The sequence below is a fragment of the Oncorhynchus clarkii genome, chromosome 9, assembly GCF_045791955.1.
Source record: "Oncorhynchus clarkii lewisi isolate Uvic-CL-2024 chromosome 9, UVic_Ocla_1.0, whole genome shotgun sequence".
NCBI classification, from domain to species: domain Eukaryota; kingdom Metazoa; phylum Chordata; class Actinopteri; order Salmoniformes; family Salmonidae; genus Oncorhynchus; species Oncorhynchus clarkii.
The window spans coordinates 54,925,816-54,942,941 of NC_092155.1; the positions used below are offsets into that span (position 1 = coordinate 54,925,816).

A 17,126-nucleotide genomic window follows, 5' to 3' on the forward strand; every position below is an offset into this window, starting at 1 on the left:
ATTACCATCTAGTCTGTATTAGAGCTTCCACAGAGCACATATGGTCCCTCTAAATAAACTGAGCAAAAAAAGAAATGCCCCCCTTTCAGGACTTTGTCTTTCAAATATAATACGTAAAAATCCAAATAACTTCACAGATCTTCAATGAACATGCACCTGTGGAACGGTCGCTAAGACACTAACAGATTAGAGACGGTAGGCAATTAAGGTCACAGTTATGAAAACTTAGGACACTAGAGGGGCCTTTCTACTGACTCTGAAAAACACCAAAAGAAAGATGCCCAGGGTCCCTGCTCATCTGCGTGAACTTGCCTTAGGCATGCCGCAAGGAGGCATGAGGACTGCAGATGTGGCCAGGGCAATAAATTGCCAATAAATGTAAATACTGTCCGTACTGTGAGACGCCTAAGACAGCATTACAGGGAGACAGGACGGACAGCTGATCGTCCTCACAGTGCCAGACCACGTGTAACAACACCTGCACATGATCGGTATATCCGAACATCACACCTGTGGGACAGGTACAGGATGGCAACAACAACTGCCCGAGTTACACCAGGAACGCACAATCCCTCCATCAGTGCTCAGACTGTCCGCAATAGGCTGAGAGATGCTGGACTGAGGGCTTGTAGGCCTGTTGTAAGGCAGGTCCTCACCAGACATCGCAGGCAACAACATCGCCTATGGGCACAAACTCACCATCGCTGGACCAGACAGGACAGGCAAAAAGTGCTCTTCACTGACGAGTCGCAGTTCTCTCACCAGAGGCGATGGTTGGATTCACATTTATCGTCGAAGCAATGAGCACTACACCAAGGCCTGTACTCTAGAGCGGGATCGATTTGGAGGTGGAGGTTCCATCATGGTCTGGGGCGGTGTGTCACAGCATCATTGGACTGAGCTTGTTGTCATTGCAGGCAATCTCAACGCTGTGCATTATAGGGAAAACATCCTCCTCCCTCGTGTGGTACCCTTCCTGCAGGCTCATCCTGACATGACCCTCCAGCATGACAATGCCACCAGCCATACTGCTCATTCTGTGCGTGATTTCCTGCAAGTCAGGAATGTCAGTGTTCTGCTATGGCCAGCAAAGAGCCCAGAATTCAATCCCAATGAGCACGTCTGGGAACTGTTGGATTGGAGGGTGAGGGCTAGCGCCATTCCCCCCAGAAATGTCCGGGAACTTGCAGGTGCCTTGGTGGAAGAGTGGGGTAACATCTCACAGCAAGAACTGGCAAATCTGGTGACGTCCATGAGGAGATGCACTGCAGTACTTAGTATCTGGGGTGGCCACCAGCTGCATTGACTGTTACTTTCGATTTTGACCAACCCTTTGTTCAGGGACACATTATTCCATTTATGTTAGCCACACGTCTGTGGAACTTATTCAGTTTGTCTCAGTTGAATCTTATGTTCATACAAATATTTATACATGTTAAGTTTGCTGAATATAAACGCAGTTGACAGTGAGAGGATGTTTAGTCTTCATCTCATCTAATCACACAGGGTAAGTTAAAGCAACAAGGCCGACAACGCAATCTTAAGCCTAGTCTTGTAGTTGGAGGACCGCCACCCTCTAGTCCAAACATGAGACGGCTAGCAGCCACTGGCCAGGGGTCATTGCACTTCCTGGGTCATTATACTGATGACATTCCACTGCACTGATGTCAAAATTCACCCAAAAGATGAGAAACTTATGTATAGCAACACTTGGCAAACATTTCATTTTTGCTAGTATTTATAGAGAACATTTTTAGATTACACTTTCATGGCATTGTTCATTGAGTCCAGTGGTTTTGTATTAAATTCTTCTCAACTGAGATTTTCTAAGAACCAAAGCTCGTTTGTCTGAGAAATGTAACAGATATGGGTAGATTAGACGTACTTGTTCATTAGGTCGAAGCCCTGGTCTGAAAGCAGGGCTCCGAAGCGCTTGCGCAAGTTGTTGTAGGGGTACTCTGTAAAAGTCATCTTCTTCACAGCAGGGAGCTCGTTGTAGCCTGGCCAAATCTTCTCGCTGGGTGACCCTAGGTCCTGACAAGAACATGCGTCAACACACAGACACATGGAGTTAATGTTTTATGTGTGGGCTGGAGGTCCCCACTATGTCTGGTATGTTAGGAACTGCTGGGGGGGGGGGGTATTGGAGCACAGTCAAGACCACAGCTTTTAATCTGAGATCTCTGTTACGTCACCATGTCTATCTAAAAGAGACTGGGTCACTGAACAGCAGTCCCTCTCTGAAAAATACATTGTGTAGTCAAATCAAATCCATTTAATCTGACTACATCCTATTCTTAACTCTGCCACCTTGTGGGGAGATCATAAAACTGGGAAACCCACAAAAACATGTGGTAGCTGTCAAGAATGCACGCAGATGTAAGAGTGGAGTAAATAAAGTGCTTTTACTTTCCAGACAGTATGAAGTCAAATGTACTTTTTGATACAAATTTGCTAACCTTAAATATCTTGTTAATTTGGTCGATTTCAGATTTTCCAGGGAAGAGAGGTTTCTGGGTAAGGAGCTCTCCAAATATGCAGCCTACAGACCACATGTCCACAGCTGTGGAGTACTCCTGTGGAGAGAGAAACACACACTCGCTAAAACCACAGTATTCTAAGTAACAGACAGCACCGCATGAGTCTGGGTTGGAGTGTTTAGTCTAGGCGAGGACAAGCTTTGACTTGGTAATGATGCTGTGTGTATGTAGTCTTGGGCTATGTTTAGAACTACAGACTTCGACACTATTGGAAGGCATACAAAGTAGGCATTGTGTTGTCTGAATGCGGTAATGTTCACACTCAGGTAACGGTTTAGAATGGCACTGTTTTGACTGGAGAGGGTCTTTGATGACTAAAGTTTCTTGAGATGTTTTGACTCAAGGCAGAGTTTTGAATGCAGGTGCCTCTACTGTGGCTTTGTCGCTCACAAGATCACATTGATCCACGGTCAGTTTTGCATAACATCCCACAAATGGTAATTGTTAGGATTTGGGGAGGTTAAACAGATTCTAGATATGTGCTTAGGTCATGACTCACTTTGGCTCCCAGCAGCAGTTCTGGAGAACGGTACCACAGGGTCACCACCACAGGGGTGTAGGGCTTCAGGGGAGACCCATACTCACGGGCCAGACCAAAGTCCCCCACCTAGAACAGCACAACAAAGAACAAACATTACAAAAATGCCCAAGAGGCAAGCACACACACTAACGCACATTCAAGTCATTATTCTGTGTCATTAATAAGCCTAGAGTGTTGTATTTCTTCATCTGAGCCATGGATGATCTAATCCTTATCTGAAGTTCCCAACCCACAGCAGTTTTAATATTATTATAATGGGATATAATATATCATACATATATAATACAACAGGGCATTATTACACCTTGAGGATCCCCTTGTGGCTGAGCAGCAGGTTAGAGGTCTTCAGGTCGCGGTGGAGGATCCAGTTGTCGTGGAGATGGCGGACGCCTCGCAGCAGCTGGATCATCAGGGTCTTCACTTCGCCTGAGGCCAACAAGAAAGAGGAAGTGGAAAAGAGTCATGAGCTCATAAGCTTACATTAAAACAATACTCTTACGCTAACCTAGCGAAAATACATGGAAAAATGGCTGGAGGACATAAGTGTACTGTATTTTCTGCAACTCAAACTGAATCGCACAACATTACCTGGGAGAAAAGGCTGCTTCATGGTCTCCATCAAGCTTTTCAGGTCGTGCTCCACGTAATTCATCACAATGTAGATCTTGTCCATGTTGCTTCCAACAACGATTTCCTAACATGGGAAAAAGGAGAAAGGCGCTACACAAAATGTATTTCAAAATAATATATTATTGAGGGGGGAGTTCCTCTGAGTCAGATGTGTGCTGCTCACCATAGATATAGCAATTTATGATATTTTCAATGTGTATTTATATGCACCTCACCCTGACAGTGACGATGTTGGGGTGCTGGGCCTTCAGAATGGTGTTGATCTCTCTCAGAGACGTGATGGGGAAACCTTCTTTCTCCTTCTCCATCTTCAGACGCTTTAAGGCCACAATCTCATCTAGAAGAGAAAGGCCTGTTTTAGTGTGTGTCTGTCCAGGGATGGATCGGAAATCAATCGCAAGGTAGCCCACATACCTGTCTTTTTGTCCTTGGCCCTATACACCACGCCGTAGGTCCCTTCCTCGATACGATTCAGACACTGGAACTCCTCGACACTGCGACAGCCCTGAAAATGACATGAAACCAATGCCAATCAATACATGTCCATATGATGTGTGTGTGTGTACAGGCCTGAGTCAAATACGTATTACTTTTCTGTCAAATACTTGAGGTGCACTTGATTTCATCTGCCAGGTGAGAGCATTTCTTGAAATATTCCATTGTACCAGGCAAGCGATGTCCAGGTTCATACACATTTTGACAGACAGAATTTCTTGAGTTATCCATGACTTTTAACCACATTTCCATGACCAACAATTGCCGCCATCTATGTAAGCGTAACGTGGTAGACACGTGGAGGCTGCTCTTCAATCTCATGTACCATATCCTGTCGTTATGCAAGGCACTTAAACCCTCATTCTGGAGAGCTACTAGCTGTGCGGGCTTTTGATAAAGCCCTGCTCAAACACATCAGGGACAGTTTTTCAAGGTCCGGTTGAACAGATCATTTAAAATGTGGTTTGTTAGAAGGCTACTGGAATAAAAGCCTGCACAACTATGAGCTATCGTGGATGATGGCTGACCACCCTTGACGTATAACATTGCAATATTAAAACCGAATACGTTTCATACCTTTAGAAATAATTTGCTAATTTAATATATCAAACAACAAATGGCTATGGTAGGCTACAAATATTTTTATTCAGCTGAAGCAAGCCCAAACATTTTCTTCAGGAAATGTACCTTTTCTAGTTTAGTCATATTTACCATAGAAGTGTTTACATTTCAGGCTATTGAGTTGCAATGTTCCATACATTGGATGGCCAAATAAACTGGAAGTATCTACAAATCAAGTTCAAGCCAAATAATCCAAAATAAAGGCTACATCTAACTGAATCTGAACTAATAAAATGGAATCTTTCGTTTCATGAAAATAGTTTAAATTAATAATTGTAAAAAGTAAATCAACTTTGTATGGCTTTACTCGCGATTGTATGGCCTTATTCGTGAGTGTTGGGACATCACATGAGGAAAACATAAATGCATGCTAATAATAGCTAAACAGATAACTAGAGGGTACAAGATATGTTTTGAATTGGCAAACTAGTTATTAGTCTGTTGTCAATCATATTTTATAGTCTAGGCCTACCTTCTGCCTCAATGTCCGACTCATTGAGCAACGGCCGACTCCTCACGCAGACATGCAGGTGATGCGCGCAAACACAGACTCGCTCAAGTGTCATTCTGAACCTGGCTGATGTATTGATTTTTATTTGATTGCTAAAATATTTATATTATGAAAAATGATATTAATTTCCATAACTTTTCAGATTTGATCCTTTTCCAAAACTTTTCCAGGACTGGAAAACACAATTTAAACTGACAATTTAAACATGACTTTTCCAGGATTTGAATAATGACCGTACGAACTCTGTAGGTCAAGCGCACCTCAGGTATTTGACCCAGGTGTGGTGTGCTGCCAGACAGATGGACAGACCTGTAGAGCTGGCAGGTACTTAGGCAGCTCCTTCTTTAGCTCCACGGGGGAGATGGGGGGAGAGTCGGGGATGTAGTTCTCCTCAGGCTCAGGGGTGGCTGAGTGGGAGTGAGACACAGACTGGGGGGTCACGTCTCCATCCCCTGCCTCCTCTTCCTCTCCACTTTCCTCAGTATCGTGGTCAAATCGTGACTCTGGCACTGTGAGGGTTAATGAGGAGGCAGTTATAACTTACAGAAACAAGACAAAATCACATCTAGCTGGTTGAGAGTTAGACCTAACCTTTTCCGATAAAAAAGCTTCAAGAAAACGAACTTTACTCTCAGACATGACAATAACACCTGTTCAAATGACTGCCACCAGACAAATGGGGTGTGAAATGCCTACCTGGGGGAATATGGTTGCCGTTCTCTCTCTCTTCCTCAAACTCTTCCTCAGACTGCTCGTCTTCACTCACCACACCTGAAACACAGACAATGTGTGGGTCAGAGCCGTGTCACTGTGACAACACCGTAATTGTATTAAGTGATAAAACAAGCGCACACGCACAAGCAACAGAAGTAGAGTAATTCAGCAGACCTGCAGTCTGGTCAGATTCTCCTGAGCCTGATTCCTCGTTCTCTCCCTCGCTCAGGCTGCTAGATCCATCTTCAACGCCATTACCCTCCTCATCGTCAGAGCCCGACCCTGAGCCGGAGCCTAGGGAAGAGAAGTCCACTCAATGTCACCTCCAAACAACCCACAAAGACTTAAAACACAAGAAGATGTCTGGATTGTAAATACAGTATCTATAACAGTTAGAACTGTTAAGGATTAAACATCAGTAGAAGTGTAATGTGTTAATAACTTTTTTGTGATGCCATCTGGTGTGGGGTATGTTGCAACCTTGAGTGAGTGTGTGTCTACCTACCTAAGGAGGACTCTCCTGTGCTGGTCTTCCTCTCACTATCACTGATGTCCTGAAGGTCAGAGAGAAGGTCCTTGTCCTCTGGCTTTTCATCTTTCACTGTTGGACCACAAACAAAACAAAATTAGCGTCCCTAATCACACAGAAAAATTATAGTTAAGGAATTTGAATGAAATCAATTACTAAGTCTTGATACCAATTCTACCAAAGCAAAATTATGTAAAACCATCTTGATTGGATAGTCTCACCACCAGTTCTACGTGGCTCGCTGCTGTGCTCAAGTCGGTCCTGGGGAGCCCGGTTGGGGCTGCGGCTGCGGTGGCTCTGTTTCGGCTTGTCCCCGTACTCATCAGGCAGTGCGCGATGGTGGGACGGGACTGTCAGAGAACGGACAAGAGATTTTGCATCCCGTCACCAACAGTGCATCCTTACATATATCAAAATACTTACATTCACGGACACGCTAAGGCTGTAAAACTCTAACCCTACACGTGTGCGCAAATGCGTGTGTGTGAACCCTGACCTTCTCGGCGCGCCTCACGCTCTTTGCGGCGCTCCTCTGCCCTCCTCTCTCTCTCCTTCTGCTCGCGCTGCTCCTTCTGCTGCTGCTCACGGAGCTTGCGGTCCCTCTCGCGCTGGCGCTCCACCTGCTCCAACCTGTCCCTGTAGTCCGGGGAAGACGGGGGAATCCTGTCAGGAGCTCTCCAGAAACCCAAAAGCCACCCACCCCACACTGTTAATGTCTGCTGCATGGAAGGGGAAGAGTACAGTATACAGTGTGACAGGTAACTGCACGGTAAAAAAGATGTCTGACCAGCGTGTGACAGTTTGAGGATAAGCAAGATATGACATCATAAGCTAGGTTTCCACCAAATTTGCGACAGATTTTTCAAGCAAATTTCCAACAAAGGGCTGTGTGTGATGACGTAGCGCAAACACTAAGTATACAGGTACAGAAAAAAAAACACGATCGGGGTTTGATAATGCAACCAAAACAATCGCATTTGCGACCATTTGTCTGATTTGACAGTGCACCATATTTAATTGGTCGCAAGCGATTTCTTTTATTATTAACTTGGCCACGTTATTTATTTTTATCATCATGATTTATTCAAACAGTAATGTGCAATTGACCAAAAATAAACCAACTTGCTGAAGAGGCAACAATGGCACAAGAATGACCTTGTCGGTGTGTGTCAGTGCTTGACATAATGGGGAGGTTTAGGAAACCCTACGGGCCAGTCAGAAATGTGAAAATCAGACATTTCCTCTCAACCTGGTCTCATAGCATTTCGTATTATTTTACAAGTGAATCTGAGACTCAATTTTGTTACGTTTTGTATGGTATGGATTAATTTCTGGATGTCCATCACCCATTTCGCATGATATGCTACGAATTCTAGCTAGGTGGCTAACATTAGCTAGACTAGTGGTTAGGGTTAAGTTTAGGAGTTAGGTTAAAAGTTAGGGGAATGGTTAGTTAAAAGGGTTAAGGTTAGTCTTAGGGGAAGGGTTAGCTAACATGCAAAGTTGTTGCAAAGTAGCTAAAAGATAGAAATGATTGAAAAGTGGATACTTAGCTAAAATGCTAAAGCTGTCAGTGATGAGATTCGAACTCGCAACCTTTGGGTTGCTAGCCATTCGCGTTCTACGACCAACCAATCACCGACGTTTCGCGTTATATGGCCACCCATCCACCCACCACCAAACGTAACATATCCTACTAAATGGAGTGTCTCAGATTTATCAAATCTTTCCTTACAGTGAAATGCTTACTTACGAGCCCTTAACCAACAATGCAGCTTATTTTTTTATTTTAAAGTAACAAGTTAAAGAGCAGCAGTAAAATAATAGCGAGTCAATGTGTGGGGGCGCCGGTTAGTTGAGGTAATATGTACATGTAGGTAGAGTTATTAAAGTGACTATGCATAGATAACAACAGAGTGGCAGCGGTGTAAGGGGGGGTGCAAAGCAAATAGTCTGGATGGCCATTTGATTAGATGTTCAGGAGTCTTATGCCTTGGGGGTAGAAGCTGTTTAGAAGCCTCTTGGACCTAAACTTGGTGCTCCGCTGCCGCTTGCCGTGTGGTAGCAGAGGCAACAGTCTATGACCAGGGTGGCTGGAGGTTCACAATTTTTAGGGCACTCCTCTGACACCACCTCGTATAGAGGTCCTGGACGGTAGGAAGCTTGGCCCCAGTGATGTACTGGGCCGTACTCTCTACCCTCTGTAGTGCCTTGCGGTCGAAGGCCGAGCAGTTGCCCTACCAGGCAGTGATGAAACCAGTCAGGATGCTCTCGATGGTGCAGCTGTAAAATCTTTTGAGGATCTGAGGACCATTGCCAAATGTTTTCAGTCTCCTGAGGGGGAATAGGTTTTGTCGTGCCCTCTTGACAACTGTCTGCGTGTGCTTGGACCATGTTAGTTTGTTGGTGATGATCTCAACCTGCTCCACTACAGCCTCGTCGATGAGAATGGGGGCGTGCTCGGTCATCTTTTTCCTGTAGTCCAGAATTATCTCCTTTGTCTTGATCACATTGAGGGAGAGGTTGTTGTCCTGGCACCACACGCCAGGTCTCATCGTTGTCCAGGCTTACCACTGTTGTGTCCCCGGAAAACTTAATGGTGGTGTTGGAGTCGTGCCTGGCCGTGCAGTCATGAGTGAACAGGGAGTACAGGAGGGGACTGAGCACGCACCCGAGGGGCCACTGTGTTGAGGATCAGTGTGGCGGATGTGTTGTTACCTACCCTTACCACCTGGGGGCCGCCCGTTAGGAAGTCCAGGATCCAGTTGCAGAGGGAGGTGTTAAGTCACAGTGTCCTTAGCTTAGTGATGAGCTTTGAGGGCAATATGGTGTTGAACGCTGAGCTGTAGTCAATGAATTGCATTCTCACATGGATGTTCCTTTCGTCCAGGTGGGAAAGGGCAGTGTGGAGTGCGGAGTGTACAGGTAATCTGTCTGGCCCTGAGGCTTTGTGAATGTTGACCTGTTTGAAGGTCTTACTCACATCGGCTGCGGAGAGCGTGATCACACAATCTTCTGGAACAGCTGGTGCTCTCATGCATGTTTCAGTTTTATTAGCTTCGAAGTGAGCATAGAAGTAGTTTAGCTCGTCTGGTAGGCTCGTGTCACTGGGCAGCTCTCGGCTGTGCTTCACTTTGTAGTCTAATGGTTTGCAAGCCCTGCCACATCCAACGAGCGTCAGCGCCGGTGTAGTATGATCCGATCTTAGTCCTGTATTGACGCTTTGCCTGTTTGATGGTTCGTCGGAGGGCATAGCGGGATTTCTTATAAGATTCAAGTTTAGAATCCCGCTCCTTGAAAGCGGCAGGTCAAGCCTTTAGCTCAGTGCAGATGTTGCCTGTAATCCATGGCTTCTGGTTTGGGTATGTACATACGGTCACTGTTGGGACAACGTCATCGATGCACTTATTGATGAAGCCAATGACTGATGTGTACTACTCAATGCCATCGGAGGAATCCAGGAACATATTCCAGTCTGTGCTAGCAAAACAGTCCTGCAGTTTAGCATCTGCTTTATCTGACCACTTGATTGAGACACTGCTGCTTTCTGCTTTAATTTTTGCTTGTAAACAGGAATAAGGAGGATAGAATTATGGTCAGATTTGCCAAATGGAGGGTGAGGGAGAGCTTTGTATGTGTCTCTGTGTGGAGTAAAGGTGGTCTGGAGTTTTTTCCCCTCAGTTGCACATTTAACATGCTGATAGAAATTTGGTAAGACAAATGTAAGTTCCCCTGCATTAACCTCTTGAACCTCTGGGGGCAGTATTTCATTTTTGGATAAAAAACGTTCCAGTTTTAAGCGCAATATTTTGTCACGAAAAGATGCTTGACTATGCATGTAATTGACAGCTTTGGAAAGAAAACGCTCTGACGTTTCCAAATCTGCAAAGATATTGTCTGTGAGTGCCCCAGAACTGATGCTACAGGCGAAACCAAGATGAAACTTCAAACAGGAAGTGAGCAAAATTTTTGAGGCGCTGTTTTCCATTGTCTCCTCATATGGCTGTGAATGCGCAAGGAATGAGCCTACACCTTCTCTCGTTTCCCCAAGGTGTTTGCAGCATTGTGACGTATTTGTAGGCATATCATTGGAAGATTGACCATAAGAGACTACATTTACCAGATGTCCGCCTGGTGTCCTTTGTCGAAATTGGTGCGTAATCTTCAGCTGCAAGCATTCTTCCATGTGATTCAGAGGTGAAACCAGACTTCCACTAACGATATATCATCGAAGAGATATGTGAAAAACACCTTGAGGATTGATTCTAAACAACGTTTGCCATGTTTCAGTCGATATTATGGAGTTAATTTGGAAAAAAGTTCGGCGTTTTGATGACTGAATTTTCAGGTTTTTTTGGTAGGCAAATGTGATGAACAAAACGGAGCGATTTCTCCTATACAAAGAATCTTTTTGGAAAAACTGAACATTTGCTATCTAACTGAGAGTCTCCAAATTGAAAACATCAGAAATTCTTCAAAGGTAAATTATTTTATTTTATTACTCTTGTTTTTGTGAAAATGTTGCCCGCTGAATGCTACGCTAAATGCTACGCTAGCTATCAATACTGTTACACAAATGCTTGTTTTGCTTTGGTTGAAAAGAATATTTTGAAAATCTGAGATGACAGTGTTGTTAACAAAAGGCTAAGCTTGAGAGCTAGCATATTTATTTCATTTCATTTGCGATTTTCATGAATAGTTAACGTTGCGTTATGCTAATGAGCTTGAGGCTGTATTCACAATCCCGGATCCGGGATGGCTAGTATCAAGAGGTTTTAAAGTCCCCGGCTACTAGGAGCGCTGCCTCTGGGTGAGTGTTTTCCTGTTTGCTTATGTCGGAATACAGCACTTTCAGTGCAGTCTTAGTGCCAGCATCAGTCTGTGGTGATATGGTGATAGCTACAACAAATACAGATGAAAACCCTCTAGGTAGAGTATCTCATGATATGGTGTAGACTACACTACCTCAGATGAGCAAAACCTTGAGACTTCCTTAGATATTTTGCACCAGCTGTTATTTACAAAAATACATAGTCCGCCACCCCTTGTCTTACCAGACGTGATGTTCTATCCTGCCGATACAGCGTATAACCAGCCAGATGTATGTTGATAATGTCGTCTTTCACCCACGACTTCATGAAGCATAAACACTAATATGTATAGAATAATATGAAATACTCAGACCAGATTGTCTCTTTAGCTGTGGTCCTTGAAAAGTAATTGAAGTTGGCAGCTGATTTAGAAGTTCTACTGCTCCAATATATTAATGCCAAGATTTAATTTCTGACCAGTTTTTAAAGAGTTGTAAGTGCTTTTGTTTGTTTCCCGTCTTTTCAATTGAAAGGTGTTATGCTTGTCTGTTGTGGTAAAGCCATGTGCGGTTATTATGAGCAAGACAAAAGTGAATGTTGGCTTCAAATTGGTTTTTCATACAAAACAGTGGAAAACACTTGAAAATCTATGCACTCTGTGTAGCTGTTAGCAATGCTAATAATTTTTGGGTAGATGGAAAGGAAATTAAAAAGGTAACTACAAAGTAGCCTATGCCTACCCAGCAGAATCATGATTATTTGCATCAATGCAGTGGCCATTTGTTTCTGAAAACTCCATCACATGATTGCTATAGAAACCCAGCTAGCCAAATAACTGTCTGGATTGGTGCGCAACTGAATTAAAGGCTGAATTAACTACACTAACAAACCTACATTTCTCCAATTTTACCCAGACCTCAAAATGTTTCCCCTGATGTGGTTTAACTTTTCTAGGGTAGGGGGAAGCATTTGGAATTTTGGATGAAAAGCATGCACAAATTAAACTGCCTTCAACTCGGGCCCAGAAGATAGGATATGCATTTAATTAGTAGATTTGGATAGAAAACACTAAAGTTTCCAAAACTGTTAAAATAATTTATTTTTTACCTTTTATATTGACGTTATTGTCCGGTTTAACTATTATAGATCATTTAGGCTAAAAACAACCTGAGGATTGAATATAAACATCGTTTGACATGTTTCCATGAACTTTACGGATACAATTAGGATTTTTTTGTCTGCCTGTTGTGACTGCGTTTGAGCCTGTGGATTACTGAAGAAAACGCAAACAAAACAGAGGTTTTCAGGTATATAAAGAGACTTTACCGAACAAAAGGAACACTTATTGAATAAATTAATGTCTTCTGAGTGCAAACATATGAAGCTCATCAAAGGTAAGGGATTCATTTTATCTCTATTTCTGACTTGTGTAACTCTTCTACTTGGCTGGTTACTGTTTGTAATGATTTGTCTGCTGGGCTATGTTCTCAAATAATTGTAAGGTATGCTTTTGCCGTAAAGCATTTTTTTAATCTGACATTGTGGTTGAATTCACAAGTGAATATTTAAACCTATGTTTAATAGTTGTATCTTTTCTGAATTTTTATAATGAGTATTTCTGTATTTGAATTTGGCGCTCTGCAATCTCACTGGATGTTGGCCAGGTGGGACGCTAGCGTCCCACATACCCTAGAGAGGTTAAGACTATTGTGGAGTGAGATAAGCAAAATGTTTATTTTATTGTTTTTATATTAGAAAGTGTGATTGAGAAAAAACCTGGAAAGAACAGAGGGAAATCAGTCCTCCCTGCTGTTCTTTTTGTGTGTGCCATTTGTATCGTTTTGGTATCAAGTATAATTTTTTTACGTTCTGCCCTCTAGAGGATTTAGCAGGAAGGAACACATGGCACACTCAAATCACTGCAAAGAAACCACTAATTATTTTATTTAACTAGACAAGTCAGTTAACTTCTTATGGCTGCAGGGGCACTATTGAGTAGCTTGGATGAAAGGTGCCCAGAGTAAACGGCCTGCTCCTCAACCTCAGTTGCTAATATATGCATATTATTATTAGTATTGGATAGAAAACACTCTGAAGTTTCTAAAACTGTTTGCGTGATGCCTGTGAGTATAACATAACTCATATGGCAGGCAAGAACCCGAGAAGAAATCCAAACAGAAAGTGAGAAATCTGAGGTTGGTATATTTTCAAACCATTCCCTATTGAAATCCCATTGCGATATGAATGAAGATTCACTTCCTAGGGATTCCACTAGATGTCAACCATCTATAGAAACTTGAAATAGGCTTCTACTGTCTTGTGGGACTGAATAAGAGCAGAATTAGCCATGTGTCTAGCAGAGAGAGCCAGTTCTAGGTCACACGCATACCGCATGATATCTTCCTGCGTTCCGTTCCTCCTCAAGACACGAAGGAATTCTCCGGTTGGAACTTTATTGAATATTTATGATAAAAACATCCTAATGATTGATTCTGTATTTAGTTTGAAATGTTTCTTTGACCTGTAATATAACTTTTTGAAGATTTTGTCCAAAAAAATGGTCGACCAGCACCTGCGTTTGCATAGGTGTACCAAACGCAGCTAACAAAAGTAGCTAATTGGACATAAATAACGGACATTGTCGAACAAATCAAGCATTTATTGTGGACCTGGGAGTGCATTCAGATGAAGATCAAAGGTAAGGGAATATTTAGCATGTAATTTATAGTTTGTTGACTACAACATGGAAGCTAATTTGACTATTGTTCTGTGCGCCGTATCAGATTATTGCATGGATTGCTTTTTCCGTAAAGTTTTTTTGAAATCTGACACAGCGGTTGCATTAAGGACAGGTATTTCTATAATTCCATGTGTATAACTTGCATAATCATCTACATTTATGATGAGTATTTCTGTTGAATCGATGTGGCTATGCAAAATCACTGGATGTTTTTGGAACAAGTGAATGTAATGCGCCAATGTAAACTCCGATTATTTTATATAAATATGAACTTTATCAAACAAAACATACATGTATTGTGTAACATGAAGTCCTATGAGTGTCATCCGATGAAGATCATCAAATGTTAGTGATTCATTTTCTCTCTATTTGTGCTTTTTTACATTTAAAAACCCCTTGGTTAACATAGAGATTCTGGAAACATCAGTATGTGGGGGGAAATGAACTATATTCTGGTAATCCGAACAATTGAACATATGCAGTGGTACTTAATGAATATGATGTCAGTTCGGTTGTCATCTGAGACATTCTCATCAATGATAAGATGCCATAAACTCCACAGTGGAAAGTCTATACATCACAGTTATCAGATTCACATGGAATTGTTGTTCAATTTAAATGTTTGAATATTAAATTATTTGTGATGGGATGAAATGTGATTTTAGCTTCTAAAATGTGAGATTTGGATTTCATAAGATAGGGCTTGCTCAATCAGTGGCCCTCCCCTGTGAAGGGACAAAGGCTATAAAACTTTCCAAACACACCCTCCTCTTCCTTCCTATATAAGCTCTTGACTACAACATAACTTTCTGTTCCCATGAGGTAGGATGACGATCCTATGTCAGAATGGTTCAGATAAAACTACAAGAATGAAGCCAACATCAGCATGAGCTTTGGTTGCGAATGGTATGAACTTTGAACTCTTATTCACGACAGAAGTGATACCTCCTAGCCGTTGAGTTAGCGACCGCAGCTGCAAACGCAGGTAAGGAAGGAACAGACAGAGTATCCCATCTACCACACAACGACGTTACAACTTATCCTAACCCGGCCAAGCCCTAAAGAAAGCTGGGCCAATTGTGCGCAGCCCTATGGGACTCCCAATCACATCCCGATAAAGGACACCAATAAGAAGAGACTTGCTTGGGCCAAGAAACATGAGCAATGGACATTATACCGGTGTAAATCTGTCCTTTGCTCTGATGAGTCCAAATTTGAGATTTCTGGTTCCAACCACCATGTCTTTGTGAGACGCAGAGTAGGTGAACGGATTATCTCCGCATATGTGGTTCCCACCGTGAAGCATGGAGGTAGTGTGATGGTGCTTTTCTGGTGACACAGGTTTATTTAGAATTCAAGGCACACTTAACCAGCATGGCTACCACAGCACTCTGCTGCGATACGCCAACTCATCTGGTTTGCACTTAGTTTTTCAACAGGACAACAACCAAAACACACCTCCAGACTGTGTAAGGGTTATTTGACCAAGAAAGAGAGTGATGGCACGCTGCATCAGATGACCTGGCCTCCACAATCACCGACCTTAACCCAATTGAGATGGTTTGGGATGAGTTGGACCACAGAGTGAAGGAAAAGCAGCCAACAAATGCTCAGCATATGTGGGAACTCCTTCAAGACTGTTGGAAAAGCATTCCAGGTGAAGCTTGTTGAGAGAATGACAAGAGTGTGCAAAGCTGTCATCAAGGTGGCTACTTTGAAGAATCTAAAATATATTTTGATTTGATGTCTTCACTATTATTCTACAACGTAGAATTAGAGTAAAAATAAAGAAAAACTCTTGAATGAGTAGGTGTGTCCAGTCGTGGCCAAAAGTTGAGAATGACATTAATTTTCAAAGGTTGCTTCTTCAGTGTCTTCAGATATTTGTCAGATGTTACTACTGAACTAGATTAACAAGCATTTCATAAGAGTCAAAAGCTTTTTTCCCCTTTTTAAAATTACATGAAGTTGATGCAGAGTCAATATTTGCAGTGTTGACCGTTCTTTTTCAAGACCTCTGCAATCCGCCCTAGCATGCTGTCAATTAACTTCTGGGCCACTGATGGCAGCCCATTCTTGCATAATCAATGCGTGGAATTTTTCTGAATTTCTGGGTTTTTGTTTGTCCACGCCTCTTGAGGATTGACCACAAATTCTCAATGGGATTAAGGTCTGGGGAGTTTCCTGGCCATGGACCCAAAATATCCATGTTTTGTTCCCCGAGCCACTTAGTTATCACTTTTGCCTTATGGCAAGGTGCTCCATCATGCTGGAAAAGGCATTGTTCGTCACCAAACAGTTTTTGGATGGTTGGGAGAAGTTGCTCTCGGAGGATGTGTTGGTACCATTCTTTATTCATGGCCGTGATCTTAGGCAAATTGCGAGTGAGCCCACTCCTTTGGCTGAGAAGCAACCCCACACATGAATGGTCTCAGGATGCTTTACTGTTGGTATGACACAGGACTGATGGTAGCACTCACCTCTTCTTCTACGGACAAGCTTTTTTCCGGGTGCCCCAAACAATCGGAAAGGGGATTCTTCAGAGAAAATGACTTTACCCCAGTCCTCAGCAGTCCAATCCCTGTACTTTTTGCAGAATATCAGTCTGTCCCTGATGTTTTTCCTGGAGAAAAGTTGCTTTTTTGCTGCCCTTCTTGACAACAGGCCATCCTCCAAAAGTCTTCGCCTCACTGTGCGTGCAGATGCACTCACACCTGCCTGCTGCCATTCCTGAGCAAGCTCTGTATGGGTGGTGGCCCGTTCCCGCAGCTGAATCAACTTTAGGAGACGGTCCTGGAGCTTGCTGGACTTTCTTGGGCGCCCTGAAGCCTTCTTCACAACAATTGAACTCTCCGTGAAGTTCTTGATGATCCGATTAATGGCTGATTTAGGTGCAATCTTACTGGCAGCAATATCCTTGCCTGTGAAGCCCTTTTTGTGCAAAGCAATGATGACGGCACATGTTTCCTTGCAGGAAACCATGGTTGAGAGGAA

The 17,126-nt window shown here is 43.0% G+C and overlaps 1 protein-coding gene across 5 annotated transcripts in view; it reads right to left on the reverse strand.

Annotated features, from left to right (window-relative positions):
- LOC139416586 (cyclin-dependent kinase 11B-like) overlaps positions 1-17,126 on the reverse strand; it is a 32,542-nt gene that overhangs the window by 4,727 nt on the left and 10,689 nt on the right. For 4 of the 5 annotated variants that reach the window (XM_071165427.1, XM_071165426.1, XM_071165428.1 and 1 more), the window contains 13 exons: positions 7,078-7,256; positions 6,803-6,931; positions 6,558-6,653; positions 6,227-6,346; positions 6,035-6,109; positions 5,648-5,847; positions 4,126-4,216; positions 3,927-4,048; positions 3,670-3,775; positions 3,386-3,507; positions 3,040-3,147; positions 2,460-2,576; positions 1,886-2,034 (listed from right to left, as the gene is read on the reverse strand). In XM_071165427.1, coding sequence (XP_071021528.1) covers positions 1,886-2,034; positions 2,460-2,576; positions 3,040-3,147; positions 3,386-3,507; positions 3,670-3,775; positions 3,927-4,048; positions 4,126-4,216; positions 5,648-5,847; positions 6,035-6,109; positions 6,227-6,346; positions 6,558-6,653; positions 6,803-6,931; positions 7,078-7,256 — 1,614 coding nt within the window. The remainder of the gene's footprint in view (positions 1-1,885; positions 2,035-2,459; positions 2,577-3,039; positions 3,148-3,385; positions 3,508-3,669; positions 3,776-3,926; positions 4,049-4,125; positions 4,217-5,647; positions 5,848-6,034; positions 6,110-6,226; positions 6,347-6,557; positions 6,654-6,802; positions 6,932-7,077; positions 7,257-17,126) is intronic. The other variant, XM_071165429.1, reaches the window with a different exon arrangement.